General features: G+C 45.2%; 5 protein-coding genes across 6 annotated transcripts; 3 read left to right on the forward strand and 2 right to left on the reverse strand.

Moving 5' to 3' along the window:
- The first annotated feature begins 216 nt into the window (after positions 1-216).
- LOC108148752 (coiled-coil domain-containing protein 12) lies at positions 217-959 on the forward strand. Its single transcript, XM_017275948.2, has 2 exons — positions 217-472; positions 535-959. The coding sequence occupies exons 1-2, from the start codon at positions 336-338 to the stop codon at positions 881-883; spliced, it is 486 nt and encodes a 161-aa protein (XP_017131437.1). The 5' UTR covers positions 217-335; the 3' UTR covers positions 884-959.
- Positions 881-2,644, reverse strand: LOC108148749 (spindle assembly abnormal protein 6 homolog). The gene is made up of 4 exons (XM_017275943.2): positions 2,377-2,644; positions 1,465-2,316; positions 1,072-1,405; positions 881-1,011 (listed from the first exon to the last, which is right to left on the reverse strand). The coding sequence occupies exons 1-4, from the start codon at positions 2,548-2,550 to the stop codon at positions 953-955; spliced, it is 1,419 nt and encodes a 472-aa protein (XP_017131432.1). The 5' UTR covers positions 2,551-2,644; the 3' UTR covers positions 881-952.
- Positions 2,645-2,667: 23 nt separating this feature from the next.
- On the forward strand, positions 2,668-4,457 carry LOC108148751 (heterogeneous nuclear ribonucleoprotein A0). Its single transcript, XM_017275947.2, has 5 exons — positions 2,668-2,764; positions 2,837-3,122; positions 3,180-3,786; positions 3,845-4,066; positions 4,120-4,457. The coding sequence occupies exons 1-5, from the start codon at positions 2,756-2,758 to the stop codon at positions 4,169-4,171; spliced, it is 1,176 nt and encodes a 391-aa protein (XP_017131436.1). The 5' UTR covers positions 2,668-2,755; the 3' UTR covers positions 4,172-4,457.
- Positions 4,458-4,546: 89 nt separating this feature from the next.
- Positions 4,547-6,741, forward strand: LOC108148750 (prostatic acid phosphatase). Of its 2 annotated transcripts, XM_017275946.2 has the most exons (6): positions 4,547-4,691; positions 4,756-4,951; positions 5,009-5,107; positions 5,164-5,853; positions 5,916-6,174; positions 6,236-6,740. In XM_017275946.2, exons 2-6 carry the CDS (start codon positions 4,793-4,795, stop codon positions 6,343-6,345), a joined length of 1,317 nt encoding a protein of 438 aa, XP_017131435.1. In that variant the 5' UTR covers positions 4,547-4,691; positions 4,756-4,792; the 3' UTR covers positions 6,346-6,740. The 2 variants fall into 2 exon arrangements, with proteins under 2 accessions (XP_017131435.1, XP_017131434.1); XM_017275945.2 differs by lacking the exon at positions 4,547-4,691 and having other exon boundaries at positions 4,742-4,951; positions 6,236-6,741.
- Positions 6,742-7,267: 526 nt separating this feature from the next.
- Positions 7,268-15,136, reverse strand: LOC108148748 (protein artichoke). Its single transcript, XM_017275942.2, has 7 exons — positions 14,594-15,136; positions 12,624-12,764; positions 12,277-12,436; positions 11,482-11,845; positions 10,913-11,202; positions 10,697-10,843; positions 7,268-10,631 (listed from the first exon to the last, which is right to left on the reverse strand). Exons 2-7 carry the CDS (start codon positions 12,758-12,760, stop codon positions 7,506-7,508), a joined length of 4,224 nt encoding a protein of 1,407 aa, XP_017131431.1. The 5' UTR covers positions 12,761-12,764; positions 14,594-15,136; the 3' UTR covers positions 7,268-7,505.
- Positions 15,137-16,562: the final 1,426 nt, after the last annotated feature.

Below are 16,562 nucleotides of genomic sequence, written 5' to 3' on the forward strand. Positions count from 1 at the left end.
CGTTACTACGCATATGGTTTTGTAAAGTTGTATTATTAAAACAACCAAAATGTAATTATATTGTATGCAGAATCATACATATTTATATTCCAGCTTCCCTACTTTTAAATCCTAGCCTAATATAATAATTGTTATTATTACTATGCCTTATTATTTTAGCAACGAAAGCGATTACTTTCGATACTTTTAAACGCTGTTTAGTGTTGAACAACTTACGAAGTTACACCTCTTGCAAATGAAAACAATAATAAATAAAACGCGGAAACCACTGGCTCAAATTAAAAAGATACAAATTAATCTCTAAAAATATATTACTATCTCAATTCAAATTGTAAATGGGCATCATGGAAAACAATGGCGTTGGAAAGCTGACGGAAGAATCTCTGAAACGCAAGGAGCGGCTGCAAAAATTGCGGGAACAAGCGCAGAAGAAAGGAGGAGACACCGCCGATGGCAGTGAAAAGTTACCCAAGTCAGTAAAATATGGAGTTTTTGTATAAAACCATTACAAAACTAACCTTAACTCTCTTGTAGACCCGTATTTCGCAGCTACAAACCGCAAAATGAGAACACCACCGGCGAAGTTCTGACCCAAGAGCCCACGGGAAATATTGAAACTGCTGTGGAGGACCAACTGAGTCTGCTGCAGCAGCCCATGGTGATCGATGAGATTGATATAACCAATTTGGCACCTCGCAAACCAGATTGGGACCTAAAGCGGGATGCCAGCACGAAGCTGGAGCGATTGGAACGACGCACCCAAAAGGCCATTGCAGAGCTCATCCGGGAGCGGCTGAAACTAAACCAAATTGAGGACATCAGCCAGGCTGTGAATGTGGCCACCGCCCATGCAGGTGAAAGTGTTCAGGAGGATTATGACTAGAGCCGAACAATACAACTAACTTTACTGAACTTGTACAAAAACGAGAAATGCACTAACAATAAGCAAAAACTAGCGTCGATTTTCCTTGCCACTGGGTATGGATAATCGTTCTTTCAGAATGAGGATCTCTGGAATTAGTTCAGTGTCAGTGAGTAAAAGCAAAAGCAATTGTTAAGTCTAGTACATACGTTTGGAATACTTTTGCTCTAGCCCATCGGCAAAGAGGCGCATAGATTGCAGTTGCTGGGGGATTTCCTCCCGCAGCTTTTCAATGGTGTTTCGCGCCTGACGCAGTTCTTCTTCGCGCAGGGTTAGTAGACTCTCCTTGGCCTGGACAGCCTTCTCCTGCTGCAGGGCCACCTCAGTGCGCCAGGCAATGGTTTTCTTGTGATTTAACAGCTCTTGGCTTTGCTTGAGGATTATCTGGTTGGCCTTGGATATCTCCTCAGAGGCCATTTCCAATGCCTTTCGCTTGGTCTGCAGGATCTTCTTTTCAGCCTCCAGTTCAGCGGACATGTTGGCCTAAGAAGAGAAAATAGGATTTGCTCATTCCACAAAATAATATAATGGTTCTAACATACCATCTCCTTGTTACTCTTCTGAATGTGATCCTGCAACTCGGCTGTGTGCTGCTTCAGATCCTCAATCTTGTATTCCAGCTTGCGTTCCTGCTTCCTGGCATTGGCTAAATCACCGTGTAGCTTGTCGTTCTGCTCTTTTAAAGTGCACACCCGTGATTTGCAGCAGGATAACTCCTCTGCCAGAGTTTGACATCGCTTTTCTGCCTGTTCTTGGGCTGATTTTAGGTCAGCTTTTTCCAGGCAGGCCTTTTCCATTTGCGCCTGGATGCCAGAGATCGCTCTGCGATTCCTCTCCAGCTCATTGCTGCGCTGCTCGTTTACCTTGGCAAGTTTTTCCTGGAACTGCTGGATCTCTACGGTATGCTTTTCCTCCAGGATACGCGTATTCTCAGCTAAGGCTTCTCTGAGTTTACTGTTTTCCGTGTTCAATCGATCCATCTGCGAACGTTGCGAGTTCATTTCCACTTGAATTTGCTGGATATTCTGCTCCAGCATATATTGTTTTTTATGGGAGGTATCTAGCATGATGTTGATATAGAAGAGCACGGTGTTCAAGGGAGCAGAACGGCAGGGCAGGCTTAGATGGACCAGGTTCTTAAAAGATCTTATTTCCACGAACTGCAGGTGGTAGTCGATAGTTTCTCTGCCGGCTGAAAGGTTCTGGTCCCTTCCAGTCAGGTGCAGCTCCAGTTTGCCAGACTGACAGTCCTTCAGCATGCGCACCACATTGTCCATGAACCCCGAAAATGTTACGTTCAGTGACTGATCCTGTTTGAGATCCTGGAAGGAGGCGCTGTCCACGGTGGTGATGTACATGCGCCTTTGATCGGACTTCTCCGCCAAACGGAGTTGCTGTTGAGTTCAGGGTGTTTATGAGACTATATCCGAGCAAATCGTCATGCAAAAACTCACCAGCAGCTCCTTGAAATCCATCCGCTCCGCGTACAGTAAACATGACCGCTTATTGGACCGCGTCATGTCGCCATTGAAGCTGACCAGCATCTCCACGCTGGGCAGGATGCTCACCACGTTCTTGCTGTAGTCCATGTTCGAAAAGTAGCTATCCTCGCTCCCGGGAGGCCACATTTGAGTTCAGGCGGTTGTTAAATATAAGTTTTTTAAATATTTCAATTGTAAACAAAGGCAAAGGCTTGGGTCTATCGATAGCAATTGCAGTTAGAGATGTGCGTGGCCAGGACGACATCTGGTCACACTGCCTGGTCAGGTGCCAGTTGCCCATCTCTAATTAATAAAAGAAGAAAAGCGAAAACTTATAGAGAAAAATAAATACATGTCTACTGTACGTAAGAGTTAAAGATGTAGCCGCCGCCGCTGGATTGTGCAGAGTAATCCGCTAGCTTTATCCATGCAGACCGCCAAGGTGTTCGTCGGGAGCCTGCCGCGCTGCAAGCCGGACGAACTGCGTCGCCTGTTCTCCAATTACGGATCGGTGGTGGAATGCGACGTGATGAACCGCTGCGCCTTCGTCCACCTGGAGAACACGGACATGGCGGATGCGGCCATAGCCGCCTTGAATGGCACCGTCTTCAAGGGCCAGCCCATAGTGGTGGAGGCGGGCAGGCCAAAATATGGCCCTGGTGTTGGCAGCCGCGGCGCCCCCAATTCTGGTGACAATCCAGGACGCAGGGCGTCAGAGGGTAAGCTATTACTCTCTCCGGAAATGTATAATCTTACGCATAAACCATAACCTGCAGGTCAAAGTGGCACCACTGATAGGAGACCGGAATCTGGTAACAACTTCAAGCGCAACTTCCGCGAAGAAGCCGGTGGCAGATATTCCAACGATGGCGGAGGCCCTCGGGGTTCCAATTCCAGCCCCAACAAATTCGGACCCGTTAGGAACGAGTCCAGCTACAGACAACAGCGCAGTGCTCCTTACTCCAAGGGCCCACCACACAACAATGAGGCTTCCACTCAGGGTCAGGGATTCAGGAACAAATTTGCAGCCGCAGGCAAGTTCGGCGGAAACGAGGGCAACGGAGGACGCTTTAGCAACAATCGGTTTCAACAGCGGGACAACAATGGACCACAGGCTGGGAGGAGGAACTTTAAGAACAGTCCAACCAGCGGCTTTGGAGGAGGAAGCAGTAATAATGACTTCCATGGTGGCAGCTCAGGCGGCGGAGGAGGAGGATCCATGAATCAGAGGGGCGGAGGAGGAGGACCTGGAGCTGGAGCTGCCAACCATGTGCGGCAGGATCGACGTGGCTTTGCCCTGCCAGTGGAGCACCAGCAGCAGCAAATGGGCTTTGGACGCTTTGGGAATGGACCCATGAATTCGGGCAATCGGGGATCCAATGGGTAGGTAAAAAGATAAATTGTTTAAGCGCCTTTTTAACCATATTTTTTTTATAATTAGAGGGAATCCACAAGGGGGACGTGGTTTCTTTAATGGAGGTGGAGGCTTTAATGCCAGACGTGACAGCAGCCACGAATCTAACAGCCAACCAGGAGGTGGAGGAGGTTCAAATAAACGTGGAGGGGCAGGGGGTAAAAATCACAATCAGAATGGAATGAATGCATATCACTCGGAGTTTCCACCTTTGGGCAGCGGTGGCGGAGCGCCAAGCCAAAGAAACCGGTGCGTAAAACTATTATCTTCTTAAAATATGTATTAATATTGTCCCTTTTCAGCTTCAGCGGACCTAGACCCGGACCAAATATGGGCGGTAATAGAAGATTTTAAGCAAGTGCAACGCCACAATGATGTTTGCCAGTCCTCGTGTACTCCAATTAATAATATAATAGCCGAATTTCGTTTTCCATTGTTTCGCGCGAAGAATCTTTTAGTTAAGCCGACGACGTTTTTTTTTAATTTGTCCTATAGCCGTGTAGTCTTAAGACCAACATCAAACAGTATATTTGTTATTCGTAGTTAAGATTGTTTCAATATTTATGCAATACTTAAATAATCATATTACTTGTGTGCAACTAGATACGACGAGTCAATCAATACAATCATAAATACCAAATGTAGTTTTAATTTCGAATCGCCCGCCAAGGAATTACTGTTACAGTTCAGGGTTGCTTGGGGTCCCAACAATCGTTATCGGGCAAACAAAGCTCTTTTGTGTTGGTTTGGTTATCAAAACTTGTTCCCACCAAAAAATGTATAAACAAGAAAATATGACAAGTGCTTAAACTTGACGTTGCCAGCTGTATATATGCAAACGACACACGACTAGATCGCCAGTTATACGGTTGAGGTAAGGGACACGCACCTAGCCCATTACCTGTAATCCCCGCATGCTCACATATGTTTTCCCGCAGTCGCTGTGGGTCACTTGTAACAAGTGTGGCTCTCAAAATGTGGAACGACCTTCGCCAGCGCTGCCTCATACTGATCTCTGTGATCTGTGTGCTGTTTTTCGGGTTGGCCAATGCCCTGCACGGCTATGCAAATGCCGAAGGTCACCAGCCAGATATGTTGGCCACACTGCCTGGCCAACTGAAGTTTGTGCATGTGGTAAGAGACTCGCTTGTTTGTTTGTGTGCGCCCGTTTTATCGCTAATGCTTTTGCAGATATATCGCCACGGCGACAGAACACCAGTAGATCCGTATCCCAATGATCCCTGGGGCGATCTCAATTACTGGCCCACCGGCTGGGGCCAGTTGACCAATGTAAGTAGCTCCTTGGAAGGACAAAACCCTGTCTTAACTTCATTTCCATCCACTAGTTGGGAAAGCAAGAGCACTACGACCTGGGAAAATGGCTAAGAAAGCGTTATTCAGCCCTTCTGCCCTCCAAATATTCCAACCAGGACATCTATGTGCAGTCCACAGATGTGGATCGCACCCTCATGAGTGCCCAATCCAATCTGGCTGGTCTCTACGAGCCACAAGGTGAAGACATCTGGAATTCCGACATCAAATGGCAACCCATACCCATTCACACCATCCCCGAGAAGGAGGATTACATTCTGGCCGCCAAAGCTCCGTGTCCCGCCTACGATCACGAGCTGGCCGCTCTGGAATCGTCGCCAGAATTCAAGGCTATGACCGAGAAACACCGAGATCTCTTTGCCTACTTGAGCGAGAAAAGCGGAACGTCTGTCAAGAGTTTCGTGGATGCTCAGTATCTCAATAACACGTTGTTTATTGAAAATCTGTACAACAGGACACTGCCGAATTGGACTGGAAAGGTTTACGGCGGCGAGGAACTCACTTATGTGGCTAATTTCGCTTTTGCCATCAGTACTTACACGCGAAAGTTAGCCAGGCTAAAGGCGGGGCCACTTCTGCTGGATATGTACAAACGGTTTGACGACAAATTTTCCGGACGTCTGAAACCAGATCTCTCAATGTGGATATATAGTGCTCATGATACCACCATAGCCAATGTTTTGAACGCTTTGAAACTGTTTGAGGTAAGAAATTGACACAGCGTTGACTGGCTGACTATTTCAAGCTATATATCCTGATTCCACAGCTCCATAGTCCTCCCTACACGGCGTGTATTATGCTGGAGTTGCGTGTGGATGAGAGCAATACGCCACTGGTGTCTATTTTCTACAAGAATACCACCGCTGAGCCTCTGCCCCTGTATATACCCGGATGTGGTGTGTCCTGCCGGCTGGAAAAACTTGGAGCACTTTATCAGGATGTCCTTCCCTGGGATTGGGAGCACGAGTGCACACGCTCTACGATGATGATGACCTATGAGGAGGCCAATTTGGGCGCGGCGACGGGTTTGTCAATCAATGATAATGGCGTGTTAATGGAATTAAAGCATTATCTTTCTTTTATCAGGCATTCTCATATTAATCATTATTGCGCTGCTATTCGCAAGCTATGGCCTCATGATTTACTACCGCCGGCGCAACTACAAACTGTATACCTCGTACTCTCAAATGGCCTAGTCGAATACCTTCGCCATTCACTGGAAGGCATTACTTGAGTCAGAATTTAGGACCTTGCCAACTCTCTAATTATCAAAGTGATTAATTTTCTTTCTCATCCTAAGTTGCTTTTAAGTGGAACTGCCACTCTCAAACTGTTGTTGTTAATCGTGGTTACTACTTAGTTAAAACCTGCATTTCACACAGAGTCTGTCTGTTTTGACTAGTTTTGGTAGTTTAAGTTTGTGCATTTGATAAACACAAATTATTTAGCATTTAAATGGAATGATAACTGGTTGTTGTTGTTATTTAGTGAAAGATATGGAATACAAAGACTGTGAAAAGCGATCTTGAAGTTGCATACATATATACATACATAACATATTTATACACATATACATGTACATTTTTATGAAATTATCTTGGATGAAAAATTTATTGTATTAAAAATGCTCAAATCCAAAGTGTCCTCTGTGTCTTTTTTTTAAGGAATGAACTGTTTAAATCGATGGCGAAGGTAATGAGCTAATGTACTCAAGTTAAGAGGTACCTCAATTTTTTAGTTACTGATAAGAAAAATCAGTTTCAAGAGACTTTTGTTATGCTATTATTTATGGGAAGTAGGCGTTGTTTATCAGTGTATCCATACGTATACGTGATAAATTCCAAAAGTAGCCCATTGAACTTATTGAAGGCAAGATAAGATAATGAATTGGTGTTTTTATTAGAACTGTTCAATGTCACGGAAGACAACAACCACATAAGTATTGGACATTTGTTATGTCTTTTAAGTTAGCCTAGTAACTTGTATATATTTTTATCAGATTCAAAAATTCAATGGCTTCAAGGCTGGGTTTTTCATGGAGTTTTTTATAAATACCTGATAGACAGCTGCGTAAATAACCCCAGGGTTTTTCGCCCTCGCAATTAGACTTCAAGTGTGTATTATACTAGATTTGTTTATTCCGCATAAGCGATTTGCTTGCACTTAATTATGGTTAGACATAGATATAGTTAGGGTTACAGTTAGAATGTTTTTTAAGTCTATATACAACGTTGGCTGAGAGCGGCGATATAATGTAGAACCTGTTTAGCGGCGATGCGCCTGACTGACTGACTGAGATTGAAATGGACAGAGTGGAGGAGTGGGAAAGATGAAGAGGCCCCTCGATCCAAGGGGCTTATCTGTAGGCCTTGTCATCCGAGTAAATGATATAGGGCTGATGCTGATGCTGGTGCGGATGCTGGTGCTGGTGCGTCAGGCTTTCGGCTCCATCGCCGTTTCCGCCGCCCGCTCCGCTGAAGTACGACATGCGGGACATGGTCGAGTAGGCCGCTGCCGCCGCAGCAACTTGTTGCTGCTGCTGCTGTTGCTGCTGTTGCTGCTGCTGCTGCTGCTGCTGGCGCTGGGAGAGATTCTGGCTGGACTGGTGTATGGAGGCCGTCTTGTGCGGCAGAGTTGCGTAGCTGGCCTGGTATGGCGGCACCGCATATAGCGCTGCTCCCGCTCCATTCTTGTAGTTGTAGGCCGCATTGTGGGCACCCATCTGCATGGCCGCCGGGATGCCTATCATGGCCGCATTCTGCTGGTACTCCACATTGCTCATGCGCAGCCGGATGATGCAGATAATGATGATGAGTATGGCTATGAAGGCCACCACTCCACCCACGATGCCTATGATGAGCGTGTCGTCGTTACTGATAATCGGCGATTGGGCCTTCATCAGTGGCGCCTTGGTCTTGATCTTCTTCAAACTGGGCGGCTGTGTGGGCTCCAGGCTCCAGATGATCAGGGGCTCCTCGGTGGTGGAGCTACTCCTGGTCACCAGCTGGCTGGATGTCTTCAGCAGGTGCGGCACTGGGGCAGTGGGTCTGGAGGTGGAGGAGGTCATGCGTCGGGCGTCGCACGTCAGCTCATCATCTCCCACCTCGATGAGCTTCCGGTTGACCAGGTACGGAGGCGATGCACAGGTCACATCCGGCATTCCGGAAGTGGGCAGCCAACGGCGCAGAGCCCGAGCATTGCAATCGCACACAACGGGATTGCTGGCCAATCCCCGCAGCTGCAGACTGGCTCGGCGATCCTCCAAAGCGTTCAGGAACTGCGGCACCAGCACTGTGATCTTGGATCCCTCCACATCCAGGTTGAGGTGGGAGGATCTCGGCACCGGGAACAGCAACGCCGGCGGGAGGGCACTGAGGGAGGTGTTCCTCAGCTGCACACTCAGGTCGTTGCTCTTCAGACCCGCCAAAGTACCCGAGGAAATGGACTTCAGCCGTTCTCCCCTGATTCCCAAGCTCCTCAGACGCGGATGCTTCAACGGCTGGATCTGTTCGCTGCCGATGCTGGCGTCCTTCACTTCAATGTCCAGCAGTTCCAGGCCAGGCAGCAGTTCCAAGATGCCCTGCAGATCCAGGTAGCCAAGCAGGGGAAGATCATAGGCCTCCAGGTTGACCAGATTGGGCAGCTGCTTGAAGGCATTCTTCTCAATCCTGGTGCACTGCGGCAGGTGGCTCAAGCGCAACGAGCGGAGCATCTCAAGCTTGCCAAAGTTGGACTGGGAGACGATTTCAAAGCTGTTATTGGACACATCCAGGGATTGGAGCACCTGCAGTTGAGGCCAGGCACCGGAAAGATCGTCTAGGGATTCCAGCATATTGCCCGAAAGGTCCAACGTTTCCAGTAGGGTCACCCTTTGGAAGACCTCCGGTTTCACGTTGCGCAACTTGTTGTGGGAGAGATTCAGGAACTGGAGGAAGGGTGTCTCCAGGAGTTCCAGCTGCTCAATACCCGTGCCCGCCAAACTGAGTTCCCTCACTGTTTTGGGCTCATTTAAAACATTGTGCACTGCTTTGGTGCTCAAAGGATTGAAGGACAGATCAATCCTTTTGATGTTCACCATAATGCTATCATCTCCGGGCAATTCCTTGATCTTGTTATAGCTCAAATCCACTGAGGAAACAAAGAAGAACTGTCTTTGGAGGGCATTCAGCGGAGCATATTCGAAGCGATTGTGGGCCAGGTTGACATTCTCCAGCATCTGCAGCTTGGAGCGCTCGAAGACTCCGTCCGAAAGCTCCGATAACCGGTTGCCCTCCAGGTTGAGCTGCTCCAATCGCACCAATCCCTCGAATGTCCGCTCTCCAATGCGATCCAGATTGTTGTGAGCCAGATCCAAAATCTGCAATTGCGTGGAATTGTGGAAGGCCATCTCGCTGACCATGTCCAGTTGGTTGCTGGAGACGAGCAGGACGCGAAGTCGCGGCAGGCGGGCAAAGTCCAGCTCCTCGATGGTTTTCAGTTGATTGTGGGACAGATCTATGTGCTCCAAATATTGCAATGAGGAAATCAGCTCCGCCGGGAAGAAGGAAAACCGATTGTTGGCCGCTCGAATCTCCCTCAATCTGGGATGAATGCGGAAGGAGGAGGGAAACAGGTAGCTCAGCTGATTATCCGAAATGTCCAATTCCTCTATTCCCGTTCCGGTGTTGAAGTACTCTCCCTTGAAGGCAGACAACTGATTCCCGCGGAGATTCAACTTCTGCAACTTCATCACATTCACAAAGGCCCCGGAGCGAATGGATGCAATGTGATTGTGGGACAGATCAATGGAGCTAATGTTCCACAGGTTGACAAAGCTGCCATCCTGCAGCTCTTGCAATTGGTTGTCGTTGAGGTAAATCTGCTTGAGGTCCTGCAAGCCGGATAGGAGGTCACCACTTATCTGGCGAATATTGCAGCGACTTAGATCGATGACTTGCAGGCGGTCCAAGGGTTTGAAGAGAGCTCCTGTCAGAGGAGTCAGATGATTGCCACTTAGGTTTAAGGATTGCAGGTTCTCCAGCTCCTCAAATATGTTAATGGGTAATTCAGTAAGGCTGTTGCCACTCAGATCCAGACTCCTTAGCTCTGGCAAAACCCATGGGGCTCCTCCCAATCCAGTAAGCCTGTTTTGCGATAGCTTCAACGCCATCAAAGTGCTCTCCAGTCCCGCAAAAGTGTCCGCATTGATCACAGCCAAGGAGTTTCCGGAAAGATCCAAGGTGTGCAGGCTGCTAAACATCTGGAAACTGCCGGGCGGCAGTTCCCTAATGACATTCCTGGATAGGGACAGCGTGGTTATATCGCCAGCCTGCAAGGATCCAAGGATCTCCGCCGACAGAGCCGCCACGCGATTAAAATCCAGCTGAAGGGATGTCAACTGAGGCAGGCGACCAAGAGCGCTTCCCGGCACCAAGAGGATATTGTTGTCCTTAATGATGAGAGTCTGCAGGCTGTCCAAACCCTCCAAGGCATCGTCCTCGATCTAAGAAGGTAATATTTCCATGGTGTTAAGTTATGATTTTAGGGGTTTCATCTAGAAACACTCACCGTTCTCAAAGAGTTCAAGCTGAGGTCCAGATACTTAAGAGCACCCATCTCCCGGAAAGTTCCAGGTGTAATGCTGGTTATGGAATTGCGACTGATGTCCAGGCTCTCCAAAGTCCTGACAACCTGCATGTGGGTATAGTCCAATTGCTAAGGAAAATGCATATATATGAGATGTTAATGAATGATAGGCAAAAACTTTAGATCATTTACTCTTACCTGTAGCATATTAGAGGACAGATTCAGGTGCTTAACTCCGGGAACCGCCGCCAGGGCCACTGTGGGAAACTGGTTGAAGAAGTTCTCGGAAAGATCTAGCTTTTGCAGCGACTGCAGTTTCTCAAAAACATCGCTGTTCAGGTGACTGATGCGGTTGCCGGAAAGCTTGATTTCCCGGATCTTTTGCAGTCCCTTGAAGGCCTGGCTGTCGATACTCCGAATAATATTGTGTCGGAGATCGATGATCTCCAACTGACGCTGCGCATTAAATGAATCTTGAAGTAGAGATCCTGCGGATAAAGATTATAATTAACTTTAGAAAGAAGTTTAAAAAAGTTGATTTTAATGTAAGAGCTTAAAGCTACAAACTTTACGAGGAAATTATCTAGATAATGCATCTTAGCATTCTTTAAAGTCAAATTAATTATTTAACTCAAGGCTAAAGCGGCAAGTTATTATTTTGCTTACAATAAGAATTGCTGTTTGCGTTTTTAATTATACCAGTTGCGGTTTCGATTGCACAGCCAACTCTTAACCATACACATTAAGTACAGCCTAATCGGTCTTACCAATCTGGTTTTGGCGCAGCGACAGGTGTCTCAGGGCACTTGGTCCATTCAGGGAGTTGGTGGGCACTGCCGTCAAGCTGTTGCGATCGATGTAGAACTCCTTCAGATCCACACAACCCTTGAGCAGACCCTCTTCAATTTGCTTTATCTTGTTGCCGGACAAATCCAGAATGCGTAGGTTCTTCAGCACGTGCAATTCGGCGGTGGAAAAGATGGGATTCAGGTTGTCGCCTAACAAATTGTTTGCCAATCGCAGCTCGTTCAGTGAATCCTTCAGACCATCGAAAGCTTTTTCGGGAATCCTTCGGATTAAATTATAGGACAGGTCCAGCTCCTCAATGGTTAGCTTCAATTGTCCAAATGTCTGTGGTTTTAAAAGATAGAGACAATTTAATTCAATAATAATTCAGTTTGATAAACATTGGTTAAGGTTTTTTGACAAAGTTGAATTTCTCAGGCAAACTTAAGGTATTTAAACACTTAAACAATGCGATGAAAAGAAACTATTCGAATTTCAAATTACTAATAATATTATGATATAATATTAAACTGTACAAAAATTATAAGCCATTCAAATTAAAGAATTTTGTACTTTTTAAATACATATATTCAAGACTAAATGAAAATAACGAGAGTAAAATAAATTATATATATTTGTCATGCGCCAAGTCAATAACCAATAAGACCTGATTAACGCGATTTCGAAACCATTATTGTGCCTGGGAGATCATCGTAAAAGTGTTGAAATCCCATTATTTCTGTGCTGCTTATCTCTGGCCAAATTGCGACACTCACCTGGGCGGGCAGCACCTGTTGGCCGCTGTGACGTTGCGTATACGCCACGATGGGCGCTCCATAAGGCAGTTGCGGTGCGTCGCCGTGGAAGACAACGCGATCGCAGTCCATGGCCACGGCTCCCAGTTGACCAGTCGCCGCAAACGGAACCACATTGCACCTGTAATTGTCGCCAGTCAGTTGATTGCAGCGAAACAAAGCCAAATGAATCGACATCGGCTCACAAATTGCAGTTGTCGGTAATTTTGTGATATTAAAATAATACCCGGCCGACGGCGGAAATTCGCTGTCGCTTGTCTATTATATGGCCACCACTTGTATGCATGGCTATGGCAATGACTACTCACCTGCATGGCAGACGGAGGGCGGGACTGAGCTCCGGACAGGGGCGCCAGGCGAAGATTGGCAGGCCCAAGTGGGAGATGCAGATCAGGAGAAGCAGTAGAAAACGCCCCTCGTTTGGCAGCTGCTTCCACGCTTCCATTTCGCTGCAATCGAGGAATGACACTATTAATATTGGGTTTCTAGTCCCCGTTCTGTTTGGCATTGGCCGGGTGAAACTCGTTTCGAGAAGAGATCTCTTCGCTGGCCAGCTGCCACGCTCAGTATTCCGTATTTCGTATTCCGTATTCCGTATCGTATTTGGTCATTTCCCCCATTATCGCCGCGTTTGCGTTAGAACATTTGATTTGCATACCGATGTCTCCGTCTATTTCGGTCCAAGCCGCATATTTGTGGTCAACAACAACAACAACAATGGTCGATCGTAGCCACCAAGGTCCGATCGAAAGAACGAAGGCTATAATCAAGCGAACTGGCAAACAAAGAGCAGAGAGTGAGGCTGCCAACGAGTGGTATGAGTAATTTTGGTAATGCTGACATATTAAAGGCATTTGTTGCCGACTTATCGAGCAGTCTTCAAAACTCTAAGCTCTGACAATTTCTTTGTGTTTGATTGAAATCTTTAAAATGTTTGCAAGAATTTTTATAAGCTGCATGCTGAATCTATAAAGCAATAACAATTCATACTTAATAATAGATTTAACATAGATATCTATGAGCATCCATTATAGCTGTAGTTTTAATTAGCAAAATTCCAATTCATGCTTCATAAGTAAGCGCTAATTTTTGCATCATACAGTAAAGCTTCAGATAGTCAAACCCTTTCAACTTAAATTGACAACCAAGAATTTCATTTATCATTAGGTAAATATTTGTAAAGCTTTATTTTCGGGTTACTAAACAATTTTTTGCAAATGAATTAGTTGATGAATATCACTATAAAAGCACTGTAATGACTGTATTATTTTCTTGGTTATTGGCTTTGAAAATGCAGAATTACAATACATATATTAATGGTTAATGTTGGCATGTTAAATAGCTCATATATTCATCGCTAAAAAAATGTTAACTAGTAAATGCATATTAGCATGCTGATATCTTTATTCAAAGAAGTTATACCGTGATACTATTATATAAACTCCCTTCGGCAGCGCATGAGCGATTCGTTGAGCCATGATCTTTTTGTGGCTCTAACACTTTGGACCTGGATTCTTGGTTCTCACTCTCGCAGTATTAGTTGTACCGTTATTGGTAGTACGGTCGGCGGTGGTTGGTTGTTGTTTTTGCTGTTGCTGTTGTTGTTGTCCGTGTTCATTGGTTACTGTTTGCTTTTTAATGCGCACTGACACCAAAACAAGTAAAAACTAAACAACAACAACAAAAAAAAAAAATACTTTTACGTCTGGCCGTATTTCTATTTGCATTATTTTTGGTTTTGCGTTACTTGTGCTATTTACTCTGCGGTCCATGGGTAATCATAGACGGTATTTGGCCAGTCTTTTTCGCCCCTGTTTGCTCAAAGATCGGCGATATCCACAGCAAGACAAACAAGCAAGTTAACGTATGTAAATTTATAGTGTCCATAAAACGAAAATAAAACGACTCTGGATTTCAAAATCTCCCCGAAAACGCTATTTTGCTCATTGAAATGCATGGGCGACATGCAATTCGATATAGTGGACAGCTTCAAGGTTGCATTGCCACATGGATGGGGTTCGATATGGAATGGGGATGAGACTCGATCGGATCGGATCCACTTCTTGTTTCACAGATACGGATACAGCTACAGATACAGATACAGATACTGGTGCAGATGCCGATGCCAAGATACACGGGTAACAGATACAAATACAGATACAGGTACACTTCGCATTGCGTGTAAACGCTTTGATGGGAAATATGTTAATCACACATCTCGGTTTTTCTCTTCTCGTAACCTGTTTCATTATATTTTTGATTTATACTCTTGGCTTACATTTTCTTTTTGTGTGTTTTTTGGGCGCTGCTTGTAAATTGCACTTCAGCAGTGTTGTTTTTTTGTGGCTTGGGAACCACCGCGCGGGTCTTTTGTTTTTGTCGATGGATTGCACAAGTTCGCGATGCCTTGTTTACGTTTGTTTGTTTTTTTTGCCTAGTTCTCTTTTGTTATACACAAAAAGAAAGCTCCGCTCGGGAAGAATGTTTTCCCAGAGAGATGGCCTCTAACACTCACTAACACACACACTGGCGCCCGATGAAAAATGCAGACAAACCACTAAAATGGGGGGAACTTTTTAGCGGGGGGCGCTAGTAATTAAGCCGAGCCAGCGCAACAACAAGTACGAGTACGGCCAGTCTGCGCATGCGCAGCGGTAACAATTTCGCAGCGTTCGCCTTCGACTGTCTCCACGCGTTCTCCACCGCCGGTTCGTTTGGGAACGGTAAGGTTCGAATCGGATCGGATCGGATGGAATTGTGGTCTGAGTTTGGGCCCACTTCTTTCACTTCCGCTAAGTCCGCTCCATCTGAGCGCCGCAACACAACTGAAGCTGGTCGAAAGCCGAGCTGACTAGGCTTCGCCTTTGGGCCAAGCTCTCTGGAGCCGCTCTGCAGGTGAAACTGGTTTGCCCCGATGCACAGCAAGAAACTAGATCATCAAGCCTTGGTTTTTGGAGTAACTAGATTGGCAAGTGTTACCTTCAGAGGGAAATCATAAAATTTCTTAGATAAGAAAACGTTTCAATGTTATTTGTCAGTGAAAATTACTTACACTTTCTTTATAAAGACAAGCATACCCAAAAAAAAACCCATTTATTCCGAATTACAGTTAAACAAACATAGTTTATGTAAATTTTTTGAATTTTTGTATTATTGTTATTAAATTAATAAAAGCCTATTCAAGTCCAAACAAATATAAAAGTCTTTTTTAAACTTTCTTTTCTGTTAATATTTAAAACATAATAAACCTATGTTAATATCAAGTTGAAAAATCTATGAGTGAATTATAAAAACATTTTAATTCGTTTGCTTTGAAAATTATAAGGGTTTAGAACCCTTAAAAACACTTAATTATTGTATTAATATTATTTTTAATTAAAAATCAAATCTAATAATGTACTTTTTTCACTTCTATTCTCTAAATTCAAAAGCAAAATAATGCTATTTTAATGTCATGCTGAAAATTCTATGAATGAATTATAATTACATTTTTATCGTTTCACTTTGAAATTGAAAACCATCCAATAACTATAACCTATAGATAAGGCATAGAATGTTCACAGATTGATTGATTTTATATACCACATAATTAGTGGGCTTGAAAAGAAAATAATCAATAAAGATCCCCTTTCTCTATCTGCATTCTCCTGGTGGATCTAAAATCCGAGGCGGTACTAAAAATTCAAGACCTGCCCCCGAGATGCAGATGCTCTCTTCTCCGGAGAAACAGCCGTCCAGCTTCGTGAATGAGTTTACATTGTCCGACTTTGTTTTCTTTTGTTATTTGATGTTGTCTGCTTACTTATTTTTGTTTTTTGTTTTTTTTTTCGTTTTCTGGCGCTGGGTAAAAGTTTCGCTGGCTGTTCTTCGCAGAAAGTTGGGCTTCTGCCGGCCCTTGTCTTCTACCTGTTTTCGGTTTTCTTCGATCTTCGCGGCCGATTGGCAAGTGCGCCAATTCAAGCTAATGGGGTTAAGCCTTCAATAATGCCGCAACAAAGTGACAGCCAACAAGAGTTACTTTCCTCGGCGCAAATTGTTTGGCGTGGCAACTAATTACCCGCACAATCGGAGAGAAGCGCAGATGAATGACGGTTATGAAGATCGGCGAGGCACGCACCAACCATTATCCAGGTTATTCACACCAGACCTAACAGGTACAAGTACCAGTGTGAGTATGACTATGAGTGTGAGTACGAGTGTGAGTACAAGTAAGAGTACAAGTACAAGTCCAACTCCAACTCCAACTC

The sequence above is a fragment of the Drosophila elegans genome, unplaced genomic scaffold, assembly GCF_018152505.1.
Source record: "Drosophila elegans isolate 14027-0461.03 unplaced genomic scaffold, ASM1815250v1 contig_476, whole genome shotgun sequence".
Taxonomy (NCBI): domain Eukaryota; kingdom Metazoa; phylum Arthropoda; class Insecta; order Diptera; family Drosophilidae; genus Drosophila; species Drosophila elegans.